At 48.6% G+C, this 15,778-nt stretch overlaps 1 protein-coding gene across 1 annotated transcript; it reads right to left on the reverse strand.

Moving 5' to 3' along the window:
* Positions 1-4,807: 4,807 nt before the first annotated feature.
* On the reverse strand, positions 4,808-6,381 carry EI90DRAFT_3129608 (uncharacterized protein; the record flags this gene model as incomplete). Its single annotated transcript, XM_039064221.1, has 5 exons — positions 4,808-5,216; positions 5,265-5,294; positions 5,348-5,550; positions 5,611-5,825; positions 5,877-6,381. 5 exons carry the CDS (start codon positions 6,379-6,381, stop codon positions 4,808-4,810), a joined length of 1,362 nt encoding a protein of 453 aa, XP_038911725.1.
* Positions 6,382-15,778: the final 9,397 nt, after the last annotated feature.

Consider the following 15,778-nt stretch of genomic DNA (forward strand, 5'->3'; position numbering starts at 1 on the left):
GGATATCCTGGGGCCCTCCAATTACTATTGATCGTTACCCTTCATCAATCCCCCAATGCTTTTCAGTCCACCGCTAGCTTACACAGTGCGTAATCTACTTTTCTTCAACTCACTTCTTTTAATTGAATAACCTTAGGGCCCGCCTCTACCTGATCGCCCCGATACCCATTCCCTCTCTCAACTAGTGAACACCCGCAAGGTCCCATCAGTGCTGAAAAAACGCAGGACCATGCGGCACCATTCAGCGCTAGATACCATCATGATTGGCGGAGCTTGTTGGCAGAGCTTGCGAGGCTTTTGTTTCCAGAGGGGGTTCGATTTTTTTTACCTGCATGGCCACCCCGTGAGAAATGGGCCACATCGGAAGCTCGGCCATCCAGTTTGAGGGAGCAAAAGTAGTCGTGTGAAATTCCCACTACTCTGTAGCGGGTCTTGCGTGCACAAACTGAATACCTGAGCACCGTTATTGGTTATTCCCTTTTTTACCTCAGCTTTCTGACACTCCAGATTACCTCAACTTGCTTACCGAGCTAACCCAAGTTGTCCCTCACCGCTGCGGATCCTAACTCACCACTTGGCCCTACACCCAAACCTCCACCCTCCCACTCTTTCCTGCCCAAATCCTCCAACCCTCCCGCTGCACTTCCTTCCTGCCCAAACTCTTGCTCCACACTATGGCGTCCTCTCCACACCGAGCCTTTTTAAGTGGCCCCTGGCCATTTAAACTCCTTACCACTGAAGCTGATTGCAATTTTCATCTAACCAAAGAAGCGATCGCTCACGGCCTATATGATTTTTCATTGTCAATCAACGATCAATGGAATTGGCTCCTACGCCATGCCCTGACCGGCGATTGTTACTCAAGGTGCATGTGTTGCGCACCGCTCTCAATATCCCTCTTGTGATTTGTTTTTCCATCTTCTTTTTGACTACCTTCCTGTCCTCTCAGGTTCCTGCCTACTCTCAGGTTTCACGCGCGCTTTACACACCATCTGCATTGCTCTCCTTGCTGTTGACAAACCAATCACCTCCCTCTCTCGAACACTGTCGTGACATTTTGCTTGTATTTACTCACCGAAACCAAATAATATCACATAAACTCCTTCGCCAGTCTTGGAGTGTTATACTGCTGTGGCGTTCAATTCAGGTTCATAATGTCAGTGGGGTTGTATATGCAGACTGGGGGTGCGGTCCTGATTTAAAACTTAACGATATTTTACATTTGTAGTACCACCTAGTACCATGGCGTGCAAAGACGGCTCCAGAGTGACTTCTAAGTGGGCTGCGACACTGCATCGATGTGGGAGTAGCGGGTATTGCCGCTTCAGGCGGCGTCCATCAGTTATAAGGATAAGATTAATCGATGCGCTGTAGGAGAAATAACGGCCACACTATGGAAACCCATTATGGAAATATGCCAGATAAATCACAAAACCTCATACGACAAGTAGATATGAGAAAATAGAAGGACCTGAATTTTAACGAATTTTACGAATTTTTACGAATTATTATGACTATGCATGATAAATCGAAAGAAAGAAAAATAGCAAAAATACTTCAAGCTTACCACCAACGAGACGGAATTCTTAGGGGAATTTATAGCAAATATTAAACCAAGAATTAGGACAATCGACCAAGATTTGACTATAAAAATAACCAGAGAACCTCCACGAAAACTACTTTCCCACGTCCGCACACGTAGCCAAGGATGGAAGTACCACGGAACAAAGATTCCTCAGGAACTAATGAAAAAGTCAAAGTCGTGTTTATAATAGGAAATGTAGATGTCTCCCAAACGGACCCAATGAGAGTAATTACAGGGGAAACTACCCGTAAACGACGGAGATATGACTAAAACTCCTGCAAAACGAGGACAATGTCTAAAAGGCAAGCACGAAGATTAACTAGTAACGACCGAGACAAGCTTGATAGCCCATTAGAAAGGAAGGGATCTAAACTTAATCCTCCCAAAGTTTCATAATAAAAGGATCATGCGTTAATGAGATATCCAATAACGGGAATAGCGACATCAAAAGTCCGAGCTCAGGGAAAAGACGATGTTTGCATAGGATCCATAATTAAAATATACAACGAAATTTACACAGAAATTATTAAAAATGGGGAACTATAGATATGCAAATTTTCAGCCCAAACGGTCCAGCCGTTGTGAAGCTATACCCATGACGGGAATATAGAAATCCGCATCATGTGTAATGACACGTGAGGGTGGCGATGCGCAGGGAACCGGCCATCGGAACCGAGATCCGCACTTCGGCAGATCGCGAAGACCAATTTCCGTCCAAATAAGGAAGAGCCCGGTCAAAACAAAGCACGGAAAGTGCAAAACAACCTTAGATCATGAGGGAAAAATCTGAAATAAATCACAGAAGCCCATATGAAAGAAATAAACACCCATGCATATTATAAATCCCGAACAATTAAACGAAAACGGCTCCCGCATATGAACGACTATGGGAACGACACACGTGATTACCGAATGTGCGCGCGAATCTTTGCTAACTCAACGAATACCAGGAAATAGGACACAATCTTAGTACCATTGGAAAGGTGGGAATAAATAAAATTTTATGATACCAAGAACGTGAGAAAACATCCAGAAATGAATGAGATACAAGGACATGAAGTTAGAAACCTGAAAACGCGCGGGAAGACAGCTTCAAGAGGTCCAGAGTCCTAAATAAAATAGATAAAAATATGATATCTTCAAGGACAACCTACTATAACAACCAACAATACATATGGAGGATTAGAATGTGATAATACAAAGGGAATCAGGGAATATGAACGAAATTCACGAAAACCACTAAACTACGACAGACCATGGTGGGAATTTGAGGGAACGATGTTCTAATGAAGTGGAGAGCTATAACACATTCGTTTGAGTAATTCTTGACTACTAGCAACTTTTTCTTTCAGTTTTAAACCTGAATAATTCACTCATTTAACATTTCAGTCTCATTTTAAGTAAATGTCACTAAATAAAATTGGAATAAATCAGCTGAAGGTCTCAGCACAGCCGTACGCATAATAATGCGAAGTTTGAATTCAGAATCATCGAGTCATAGCAAATTTAATGGTATATATAGGGAATTTGAAATAGGTAACTGCGACAAATACAGCGCAGTCAAGTTCCAATTAACCATTAAAATAGCTTAGGCGAGGGAGGACAATAAGAATTCTAGGTGCAGTCTGACCGCAGTAGAACCGCAGTTCAGCGCAGCATAAGCGCAGTAGAACTATAGCATGAAAATTTCATTTTTTATTCAGTTTGAGAAAAATACACTGTAAATAAATCCTGTAAATAGAAGGTAGAGCGTGAAAAAGGAAGGCGACCCAAGGAGTATAAAAGGGAGACCCTTTCTGCGACTTTTCGCCCCCCTTAGAGAAGTAAGAAAATAGAGTATTATTTTTCTCAAGCATTTCTGGTTGTCACTCCAGTGCGAAAAAGTGATATACAGTTAAGATTGCCACTGTAGGAAAAGGCAGCAATAAAGGAGAGAAATATTAAGTAGATATTTCAAGAGGAGAGCTGGTTAACACTCCAGATTTCAAAGTGTAAACACAAAACAGTTATTTTGCTACTGTTAAAACAAGCAATAAAATAAGACAAAAATAAAACAAACTCAAGGGACACTCCAGACACAATCCAAATTCATTAACTGAATAGAATCTTTGAAACTTCACCAAGTAGAAGATTAAATTCAAGTTTAAATCCAAATTAAACAACGCTACACAGAATTACACCTAGACAAATTAATAAATTCCAATAAAGAAACAGCTCCGCAGGGCTCGGTTTATCTGTAAGTCAAGTCCCAGGAACTTTAAAACTAACCCATAAAAATAGAATTAGCCAAAACACTCGGATTGGTACTATATTTACAATAAATAACACTAGTACACTTCCCCATCCTAACTAAAGAACCAGGGAACAGCTTGGTGGTGGTCTCGTTTGAACCTCCCAACTGACCTTCCTTCGTTCTCTCCTTCACCGTACATAAACGTGACGCTAACTATTGAATAAGAAATGATCGCGAGAAATCTTGTGAAATAGAATAAATATTCCGGCCAGCACCAAAACCCGATAAGGGAAAGCTTAGTGCGGAGTGAACGTGTAAGGAAGGGGGAAGCAGGGAGAAGGTAACAAAGAGAAGGGAGGATATGGAGAAGGAGGGCCCGCTGTGGTGGACGTTCAGTCGACACGGTCATGAGAGACTCCATTCCTATAACAGTAATAGAGCACCTCACGCTTCTCATACTCCTCTGGTGAGTCGTAACCCATCAGCTGTGCCCTTTGGAACTTCACTGACATTCCCTTACCTTCTGTCATTGTCTCGATTCTCAATTTCTGTTCAGGGTCGGAGTGGTAGAGCTGCATCATACCCCGAGCAGACTCATGTGGGGTCCAATCACAAGGGAGCGACTCGTTCAAACGTCGGACGCCGTGATGCCAGCTGGCAAAACGGAGATGATGCTCAAGTAAGAATGGAAGTACATATGTTTGCAACCCTCCAGTCGGTCCCGAGCTCACTTACACATGTTGCCTCCTCTGACACCAGATATCAGATAGGCAATGTGAAGTGTTCTGTCAAAGTAGGATGTACATATCATTGTTTTAAGCCACGCAGCAGCCTCAGTGCGGCATCGGCTATGTGGGCCATATGACTTGTCTGCCATGGCAAGGTCTCACGACCATGCATTCTGACCCAGATGCCGGCCCTTATTCTGTTTCCTTTTGTTTCATTTTGTCACCTGACTCATTCAGTTCCTTACTATATATATATGTATATTACATTATTATAACTTTAGTCTGAATATCGACATGGTTTGTCCCCCTAACAAGGCAGCCCAAGCCACTTCGAAATGTGGGCACTGAGACAGTAGGTGGGCACAGCGCTCTCTTGGAGTTGCTGAGGCCGAAGCCCAACCCCGGAGCCTTGTCCCCGCCAGTCGTCCCCATTTGCTGACCCGTACCTAACACAAGGCCATCTTTCCTTTTCAATATCGGTGTATGATAATCGATGTCGTTTTCGTCCATGGCCTCCATCTTCACCGTCAGGTATTTGTCCAGGCTATCATGGAAATGGACACTTTGCCTGGCAGTTGCTACAACAGATTTCATCAGGCCTGATGCGCCAAACTCCTCATTGTTGGACTTGTCCGGGTTCGTGAAGGCACGAAGATGACAAAGGAAGCTTCTGCAGTAATTTCAGCTGATGGGGACCATGAGGACGAGGTGCTCATACCTCTGTTTGCTGATATCGGGTTGGTATGGGCTAAAAGAATTACAAGTAAGCTATCTGCACTTTCCTGTGCTTGTGCAGCATACCTGAAAGCCTTTATGCCATCATACAGATTCCTTATGGCAAGGGCTGCATCCTCGGTGAGTGGCAGACCCATAGCCTTTACCATTTCTGCCATAATCGGTGAGCTGGTGAAAGCTACTGTGGACTGTTCCGGGGGGACGGTCTCATCCGCTACAAATCCCACTACAGTGACGCCAATGGGATGGGTGGAACTAAGTGCGCAGACCTATCACGACAACATGTAGTTAGATTGATTTCTATAACTGCTCCGCTTAATCTACTTCACCTGTGCTGCATATTTTCCTGTCATTTTCTGAAGCAGGTGGAGACTTTCATTAGGTTGGGTCTCTCTTTCGTCCTTAGACAAAATAATGTCTCCATAATGCACCAGAACTTTGTCATAAAAGGCTTTCGCTTCGTCCGCCCTGTCTGGATACTTCTCCTCGATTTCCAGATGCTCTGACTTGTGGAGGCTTGCTGCATCTTGGCTATCGAGTCCCGCTGAGAAATGATTAGTCTCTAAGATGAGCTGTGAGCATATTGTTAACCTACAGTGAAGCTTAAGCCATGTCTGCCAAGCGGTTTGGCCTGTATCAGTCGCGTTATGAGAGCGGGGGGACTTCCCCCTTTTCTGGGCATACGTGGCCATACACGTCTCCATGAAAACTGCACAGTGTTGAGAGCTTCTAAACAGTTTGAGCAGTGAGGAAAATAATGCACCTTCAAAGCTGAGGTCGTCTATGATGGATGCTTCATCAAGTATATTCCCAATACCTCTGACTGCCTTGACGGAGGTGTGCCCCCATAGCTCTTGCACAATGTTCTTTACAACGTCCTCAAGGGGGGCAAGGGGTTGGAACTGTGGCATATCTTTCATGGAAGTGTGTTGTCCAACCAGGCTCCTCAGACGGGCGAAAGGGCCATCTGTAGCCTTCAGAAAGTCATTCACGGAGGGCGCTGTTGTCAACAAAGTCAGGCTGTTGGAAAAATTGGCCCGTAACGTGAGAATTGATGCATTTGATGCGTCACCAGACGCATCCGGCAAGGGAGGGGGCATTCTGAGCTGGTATCTTGTTCTAGGGCTGTTCACCATTTAGGTGGAAACGGAAAATTTCCTTCAAAATTTGCATCGGAACGATCAGATTTGATTTATTAAACAAACTTTAGGGGAGAGGTTTGTATCTACACCGTTTTGTGCATTCCTGCGCCGTTCAACCCACCATCTGCACTGCAGTTTTGTATAATGGAGCTGACATGTTATTCAAATGGATCCTCCACTATCCCGGCCCCCGTCTCCTCTGTGGCATGGCTGCACCTACAGGACCAACCACAAGCTCGTTCTCCCTTCATTTTCCCCTTTGATTTCTTCGCAGTGTCTGGCAGATGGTACAGGGACTAGGTGGCGCTCTGGGACATTGCGCATGCCTTAATCGGAGCCGCACATTGTATTTGATGGATGTCAGGGTTCCAATATAAATAATCGGTGTGTGTACAACAAGCCCCTGGTTCTAACTCGTGTATGCCGGCATGGGTCATCTCCCCCAAGCAGCATCCCCTAGTAACCCAAACAGCGCATCTGCACAAGGCCTGCATGAGGGCTGGTCCGTTTGGTGGTGGCAGTGCCAACTCCGTTTGACCACATCTATTACCCCATATTGAATTATCATGCAACCACATGCATTCCCTCCGAACGGGGCAATGCTGGCTGAACCAAACCCACATGTAAGACTTAGTATATGTTGCGATGTCAGGGACAGCCCCAAAAGCGGCGAGGTCCCGGGGTGCGGGACTTGGGGGGACGGATAGCGGCTATGCGTAGCAGCGATCCCGTCGCGGGGTGAGCGTCCCCGACCACTTAGTCTGAAGTGGAAATGTGAGTCATCATTAAAAGGGAAGGCTACACTACTTGCCTGAAGTGGAAATGTGAGAAGAAGGCTACTTCTTCGGTTCCCACTCCAGCTGTTATTATATACATGCGGGAATGATCACGTGGGGTGCGCCACATCACCCTTGCACACAGCCACGGCTCTCCGGGTGCTTCCGCGGAAGATCCCGAGAGGGCCCGCTCTGGGTGCAAGGCGAGTGTGGTGGCAGTGGCGGCGGTATAGGGATGTAAGATACAGGAGGGGAGATGGGCATGTGTGCTGGTGATACATTGAGCAGGGGGAAAGGTGGTCCATGTAAGAGAAAGAGAGAAAGAAAGAAAGGAGGAAAGGAGAACAGGAGAAAGGAAGAGGGAGAGGAGGGAGAGGCGGTGCGGAGTGGGGAAGCGGAGCGGGGATCGGGCGGGGCATGTCGGGGCATGCCCTGACATGTGACCAAGACATCGAAATTTTCGGCAAGCAATACCTTCAACAGATTTGTCAATCTTGCTGTCATGTCATCGACACTGAAGGTATTAAAATTCTACTTCACCATTTTCTATCCTTGCCACACTTTCAGGATGCATGTGTGAAACTTCAAGTCAAGTTGGCCGATATCCATGGCTCCTCATTCGCAAATTTCCCCTCTTATTGTTAACTGAAACGTGAAACCTGTCAGGGCATGCCCCAACATGCCCCACCCGATCCCCGCTCCGCTTCCCCGCTCCGCACCGCCTCTCCCTCCTCTCCCTCTTCCTTTCTCCTGTTCTCCCTTCCTCCTTTATTTCTTTCTCTCTTTCTCTTACATGGACCACCTTTCCCCCTGCTCAATGTATCACCAGCGCACACACCCATCTCCCCTCCTGTATCTTACATCCCTATATCGCCACCACCGCCGCCACACTCGCCTTGCACCCACAGTGGGCCCTCTCGGGATCTTCCGCGGAAGCACCCGGAGAGCCGTGGCTGTGTGCAAGGGTGATGTGGCGCACCCCACGTGATCATTCCCGCATGTATATAATAACAGCTGGAGTGGGAACCGAAGAAGTAGCCTTCTTCTCACATTTCCACTTCAGACTAAGTGGTCGGGGACGCTCACCCCGCGACGGGATCGCCGCTACGCATAGCCGCTATCCGTCCCCCCAAGTCCCGCACCCTGGGACCTCGCCGCTTTCGGAGCTGTCCCTGACAAAACCTCAGGATTGTACAACTTGTGCCAAACAAGCCAGTCTCTCTGCATGTTATCGGGATATTATCGGTGAGGGTGGACACATCGAGGAACGTGTTCTGAAGTTATGGAGAGAGTACAAAAACTATTCAGGTGTGTTGCGATGTTGGTTTTGAGTCATATGAGGGCTCAAACCAAGTCGTTCTTCTGCTGCTGAGGACCGTTAGGTCTGCCAGGCTTTCAGCTACTATTTGACTCCACCTTGATCTCACGTTGTCGGACAGTAGGTGCATAAATTTTGAACGAGCCCATGCAATTTATTGACTTGGGTATCTCGGATCAATGACTGCTGTCTCATAATTGAAGTTCTTATCGCTGTGCAGCTTCGGAAGCCTCATGAAGAATGCGTTCCACAGATGGAGCTCAAGGTGTCTGTGTCTGGTACTGTTTACAGTGAGCCTAGCACACCGGCATTGTGTCAGCATGATTACATTCTGCTGTGGCGGCATATATCCAATCAAATGGACAAGGAGCACACAAAGATATCACCCCCCTTGCGAGCCTTTCTCCAATTTGTCCACTCAGCGACAGCCGCAGGTTCGTGTGTCGGATGTTTTATTTAGATGTCATACCCCAACACAAGAAGATGTTGCCAGGTAGTGGCTCAGTGCGCTCCATTTTTCAGGATCTCTGTGTTCCAAGTGCGGGCGTTTCAATCAGCGAGATGCATTTCACATCACACCGACGGCTCCAGCCTCTTCTGCTCTTGGGGAATAGAAAGGGACCACCTTCAGAGACTCAGAGATGCGGGTTCCTCTGGAGGTGGCGAACAGCTGGCAGCACCCGGTAACACCCCTTTTCTCACTTACATCTTCCACACCTTCTCCACTCTAACCGGCTCTAAGACAGTCATGCATCGAGACCTCCTAGCGTTAGACAGACACTCGGGAATCAACATAAACCTCCTGGCCGAATTCAAGCAGCTCAAGCCCCGATCCACCTGACAAGCTTATCACCTCTGTGAAGAGGTGAAAGTGAGAACTGCCTCACCATTCTTTGCCTGCTTCCACAATTCCCTCCAAAACTCCCCATAAGAATAACACTGGTCAATGCTGGCATCAGGCAGCAGCTGCGTCCATCTCCAACAACACACAACAACCCATCCGATCGCAACTTCAGAAGGGAGCTTTTCACCAATGCTGCCATGCCCAGAACTAGTTTTGCATCTCCCACCCCCTCCCCTTTCGCCACCCTATGGGTGCAGTTTGCATTGGCTTCTGTATCCCTTCCTTTTTTCCTGATTCCTCTGCTTCCATTTCCTTCCCTGATTCTAACTGTTCTCAATTTTCCGTGTATTATTATTAGTATCTGGTCTTCCCTGACTGTGAACTTTCTTGTCTGTTTTCGTCTTATTGCTTATTATCTGGAATTTCCTTGTACTTGTAGGATCACGTGTGTCTCGCCACGCTTGTCGGAAAACCCGGAATGTTGTTTTGACGTGTTAAGAGGGTCTCAACGCATTTCAAGCCTTATTAGTCCGTTCCAACGCTTGGTGCAAAATTTAAATTGTAAATACTTAGACACTGTAACGTCGAATTTCCGTACCAAGACGGTAAACCATGTCAGGGGCCAATGCCATGCACCGGAGGTGTGTGGCATAATATACATTATATGATGTTCCGACTGAGGCAAATTATTGTGAAATCAGTTGGCCAAGGGACCTGAAATACTAGATACTGGCGGATGCCAGCCGTTCAAGTGGAAAAACATGTCTGTATCAATGATATCATTAAGTAAATAGTGATAAGGCCGCTGTGGGTCAGATGTAGGGGCCAAAAATGCCCACCAAGTGAAGTCCGTCACCGGCACAAAACACAAATTTTGGGCGTTATCAAGTCGGAACAGTGTGAATCCAGTGGCTCGGTCTTGTGCCATATACTCGGAGAGTGAAGCCATTAGGGCTCTGGGTGGATCGGATTATCCCGGATGATTGTCAGGGGACATGTGTGCTTGCGCAAGATGCTCCGATAACCTAGTTGTGATTAAAGCCGGGGGAAAGGGATGTCCCCATCTTAGGGTCAGCTATATACATGTAGAGTCCGGCAATAAGGAAACCAAACGGATTGCTGATAGAATCACGTGATCATAGAATGTTCCAGAACAATGCCGGAAATGATCCGGGTCACCGGGGCTTAGGTAAGCGGAGTAGATGGGAATTACCAGCATACTTCCCACGCCCATACACACAGCTGGCATAGGGTCCAGGGTCATTGCTGATCCCTGACAATGATCTGGAATTTTCGATCCCAGATGCCAGATTAGGATTGGGGGTCAGTGTTAGAACCGGGCAGATTCAGACGACTCCGGAGTGGAATCGGAGACTTAGCATGGAAGGACCTCGGCCTCAGCGACTCAGGCGGAGCGCTGTGCCATTGCTGGTTGTCCTGGGGGTCCCTAATTTCAGATCTAGCAGAGGGAAAGTCTCTTGGGGGGAATTCAGGTCGATTTTGGACTGAGGTTACAAGTTACTATGTACATTGTATATAAGGAGGGGTCCGGAATCAAAAGGAGCGAGGGTAGGATGAAAGGAGACAAAGGGAGATGGAAAGAGGAACAACACCGAGGGTCAAGGGTTTGACTCAATGGTGTTTCTCAAAGGAGGAATGAAGGGCCATGGCCCAAGGAGGAAGGAAGGAGGTTGGGAGTGGGGAATGGCTAGCTGACTGAATAGAAAGGAAGCAGCAGCCCAAATAGGAATGAGGGAGAATAGCGGAATTGAATAGGACAATGCAATAGTTGCATGGTCCGAGGTAAGTCCGGAAAGTCCGAACTCGGAAGTTAAACTCCGGAATATTGGCAAACGTAATTAAATGGAATGAGCTAACCAATACAATGGGTATAAGCGGAGGTGGGGTCAAAGTCCGAGGTCGGAGCTAAGACCGGAGGTTCCGGAGACGGGGACGTGAATGGGATTCTGGAGCGGAGGCCCGGAGTCAGGAGTGTAGGTGTTGCGTACTCGCCTGGAAGGTGTCGAGGTTGGGGTCGGACCCGGAATGTTCCGGAGTCGGACCGAAGGTGGTGTCAGAGCCGGAGGTGGGATAACCTCTTGGGAGTCGGCAAGGAGGAGGTGACAGAAGGGAAGTAGGACTCCGGAAGTCAGGTTCGGAGTTCCGGGAGCCCGGAGCGGAGGTCGGGATTGTATGGATATGACAGTCAGGATGTATTCTTGATCCGGGATTGGCATCCGGGATGGAGTCCCATTAGCATGCAACTAACGGCCCCCTTATTGGTTTGGGGGCCTCCTGCAATTGAAATTATTGTATTGTAACAAAGTCATCTGAGATATTTTAACTCCTGACTCATTGTCCATGCACATTGCTGGCTGCTGTTGTCAGGGCACAAGCCCTGGGCCCCCATTACATGTAGTCCTGTTGTAGATTGGTGTCACGTGACAGGCAACGGGTTGGGACCTATCACTTATCACCCCGTAATACCCACACCTTTGTGACACTTACGGCCTGGTGACCTGAGCGAGCCCCACAGACCTCACAGCTGTCCAGAGGGGTGTCAGGACTGTTTCCCACGGTCTAGACACACTTTACATAGTTGGATAGCCCCATTGAATAGCTTCCAGAATATACAATTTGAGAGTGAATTGACCAATAAATTATCGAGAAAAATGCAAAATACTTTCTTGGACACGAGTCTGCAAACACTTGCAGCTGTCCAAACTCACTGTCTGTGCACAATGCTGGCCACTGTCCAGAGGGGTGTCAGGGCTGTTTCCCACGGTGTCAACACACTTTACACCAATGGATAGCCCATTTGAATAGCTTCCAGAATATACAATTTGAGACTAAATTGACCAGTAAATTATCGAGAAAAATGCAAAATACTTTTTTGGACACGAGTCTTTTGGGGTGACTCAATGTCTGTACTCATGCTGACCACTGTGTAAACAGGTGTCAGGACTGTTTCCCACAGTGTCAACACACTTTACATTGATGAATAGCCCAATTGAATAGCTTCCAAAATTTATTGTATGATGGGAATTTGTTAGAACTGGGCGAGGGCAGACGATTCCGGAGGGGAACTGGAGACTTAGCAAGGAGGGACCTTGGCCACTGTGCCATTGCTGTTTGTCCATTTGGTCCTTAATTTCAGAAGCAGTGAGCAGGAAGTCTCTAGGGGGCATTTCTGGTCGATTTTAGACTGAGGGCCTAAAACGAGTATGTACAAGCACCTGTATATAGTATAGAGACGAAAGCACAAGGAAATCAAAGGGTGTCCAAATTGGAACAAAGGCATCTGAATGGAGACAAAGGGATGACAGAAGCGGAGCGGTACTGAAGGTCATGGGTTAGACTCTGTGGTACATCCAAAAGGAGATAGGGAGGGCAAAGCCCAGAGGGGCAGGAGGATGAGGTGAAGTGGGGATGATGACTAACTGGCTAAAATGGAAGGAAGCAGCAGTCCAAATAGGGATGAGGGGAAATCGTGAAAGATACATTACAAGCGGTGAAAGTGCTGAGTATGGTCTGTGGAGCTTGGAGGTTGCAGAGCTTATGGAGGTTGTTGAGGCAGGGTTGGAAGTCCGAGAAATGTTGGCAATGGTGTTTACATAGAATGAGGTCACCAATGCAATGGACTTAAGTCAAGGTGGGGTCAAAGTCCGAGGTTGGGACCATGACAGAGTCTCAGGGCGAAGGTATGGGCGGTGTCCGAGTACGAGGTACAGGATGGTGGTGGGAGGTCTTGGTGGAGGTTTGGCAGAAGAGGGTTGGAGGGAGGAGAGTGATGAGAAAGTAAGGAGAGGGGTGGAGAGAGGAACAGGGTCACATCCGAAGGTGGGTATCGGAGTGGACGGAGGTAGGGTAGGAGAGGGACAGAAGGGGAGGAGGTGTGATGTTTGGTCCGAAGGTGGATATCGGAGTGGACGGGGGTAGGGTAGGACTCCGGAGGTGGTGAAGTGGAGGGTCCAGGAGTCGGATCGGGATCGGGTATGTACAGATATGACAGAATTCAGGTAAATACATGATTAAAATACAAAGAAGTCTTGAGATGTTATTATCCAGGATCATCCGGGAGTTTTCATCCAGTGGATCCGGATTGGCCATTGAGAGGTGTCCCAATCCAGGATTTCTGATCCTAATCCGATCCTATCCAATCCACCCGGACCCCTGGAAGCTGTCAAGTACACAGTGAGGAGGGTGTCAGGGACCGACCCGGGGTCGAGAGCGCCCGGGTGTATCGCCCGAGGCTGAGGGTCCGGTAGGTATGACGCGGGCGCGCGTAGCAGCGGGCCCGAAGCAGACAAGGGTCCCTGGCCACTAAGACTAAAGTGGGAAATGTGTTATTGTCATTATCAAGGGAAGTGTAAGCTACTTGCCTAAAGTGGGAAATGTGAGAAGAAGGTTGCTTCTCAGTTCCCACTTAGGCTGTGTTTATATACATGTGGTTGAAGGCCACGTGGGAAGCGCCACATCATCCGAGCACACAGCCACCTCCGTCTGGGTACCTCCGTAAGAGGTCCTAGGAGCGTCCGGTGTGCAGGGGGTCGTCCGGTGTGTCCGGGTTCGGGCGCGTTACGCTGCAGCCGGGTCAATGGTACATTGATACAAAGGAAGTCGTCCGTGTGATAAGAAAGGAATAAAGAGGAGAGAGAATAGAAAAGAAGGAGAGGAAGGAAGGGAAGGGAGAAAAGGGGAAGAGGGGGGAGGTCGGGAGGAGTGGATGGTGGGGCACCGGGTTAGGTGGGGCCGGGTCAGGCGGGCGTGCCCTGACAGTGTGGAAGTACCCTAGATTGCGGTGGTCGGTGTAGACATCGACCTTCTCCTCTGCTCCTTGCAGAAAATGTCGCCATTCCTCAAGGGCGCGCACTATTGCGAGCATCTCCTTGTCATACACTTCATAGTTGCGTTCCATGTCTGTGAAGCTTTTTGACATAAAAGCTACTGGGTGGAATTCTCCGTCTGTCTGGAGCTGAGAGAGGATGGCGCCGGTTGCGAAGTTGGAAGCGTCACACTCGAGCTTGAAGTGGCCAGTGTCAGCGGGGAAGGCGAGGACGGGGGTGGAGGTGACGGCGTCTTTGAGGGTGCGGAACGTGTGGTCCTCGTCTGGTCCCCAGGCCCAAGTCTTCGTCTTGTGGGTTAATGTGTGGAGGGGGCGGGCTATCTCCGAGAAATCCTTGATGAACCGGTGGTAGAAGTTGACAAACCCCAGGAAGGACTGCACCTCTTTGACCTTAGTTGGGGTCGGCCAGTCGAGGACTCCGTGGATCTTCACGGGATCCATCGCGATGCTGCCCTCGGTGATGATGAGGCCGAGGTATTCGATTCAGGTCTGCTCAAACTTGCACTTCTCCGGCTTCAAGAAGAGCTTTCTTCTTTGCAGCGTTTCCAAAACCTCACGGACAACGTTCCGGTGTTCTTCCAGGGTAGCGGTGAAGATCAGGATGTCATCCATGTAACAGATGACAACCTCCCGGTCAATGAAGTCTCGGAGTATGTCATTCATCATGGTCTGGAATGTTGCTGGGGAGTTGCATAGGCCAAAGAACATGACGGTAGGCTCAAACAGCCCCCAGTTGGTCGAGAATGCCGCTTTCCATTCATCACCGTCTTTGATGCAGACGTTATTGAACCCCCAGCGGAGGTCTAGCACCGAGAAGTACTTGGCGTTTCGGAGGCACGCAAGGACATCCGAGATGAGGGGGAGGGGGTATGAGTTCTTCACCGTGATCTCATAGTCCTGGACCAGGCGTAACGACCCATCCTTCTTCTTGACAAAGAAGACTGGTACCCCCATCGGGGACTTGGATGGCCGTATGCGTCCGTTCCACAGGTTTTCACGGAGGAACTCATCTAGTTCCTTCTGTTCTGGCCTTGACAGGGGGAAGGTCCTCCCTCTCGGGAGTTTGGCCTCTGGTGCCAGGTCTATTGTGTGGTCCCAGGGCTTCCATGGAGGTAGCTGGTTGAAGGCCTCCTTCGAGAATACATCTCGGAAGTCTTGGTACTGCTCTGGCACCAGTGCCTCGAACTGTGCAGGTTCTGCCTCCAGCTCATGGGCCTCCTGGGCCATCCGCTGCGATGGGGTTGTGGTCGCTCTTAGCTCATGTCCCCACCCCGGGGGGATGATAGCAGCATAGATTCCATCCCCGGGCTCTATCACAGGGTTTGAGTCGACTTGCGCTCGTATCGACTGGCAGGATGTTGGGCAGCGGGACATGGTGACTTTCTGTCGTGTCCAGTCTACTTCCGGGTTGTGGTGTAGCAACCACAAGTGTCCTATAATGAGGGACTGCCTCCCAAGGTTCGCAATGGCAAAGCGGGCCCGCTCTGTGTGTCGCCCGAATGTCAAGAGGGCCTCTAGCTCCTCGGTTATGGCTCCGTTCTCATTCGGGGTTCCATCGACGTTGCGGACAG

The sequence above is a fragment of the Cantharellus anzutake genome (assembly GCF_015039405.1).
Source record: "Cantharellus anzutake strain C23 chromosome Unknown EI90scaffold_59, whole genome shotgun sequence".
NCBI classification, from domain to species: domain Eukaryota; kingdom Fungi; phylum Basidiomycota; class Agaricomycetes; order Cantharellales; family Hydnaceae; genus Cantharellus; species Cantharellus anzutake.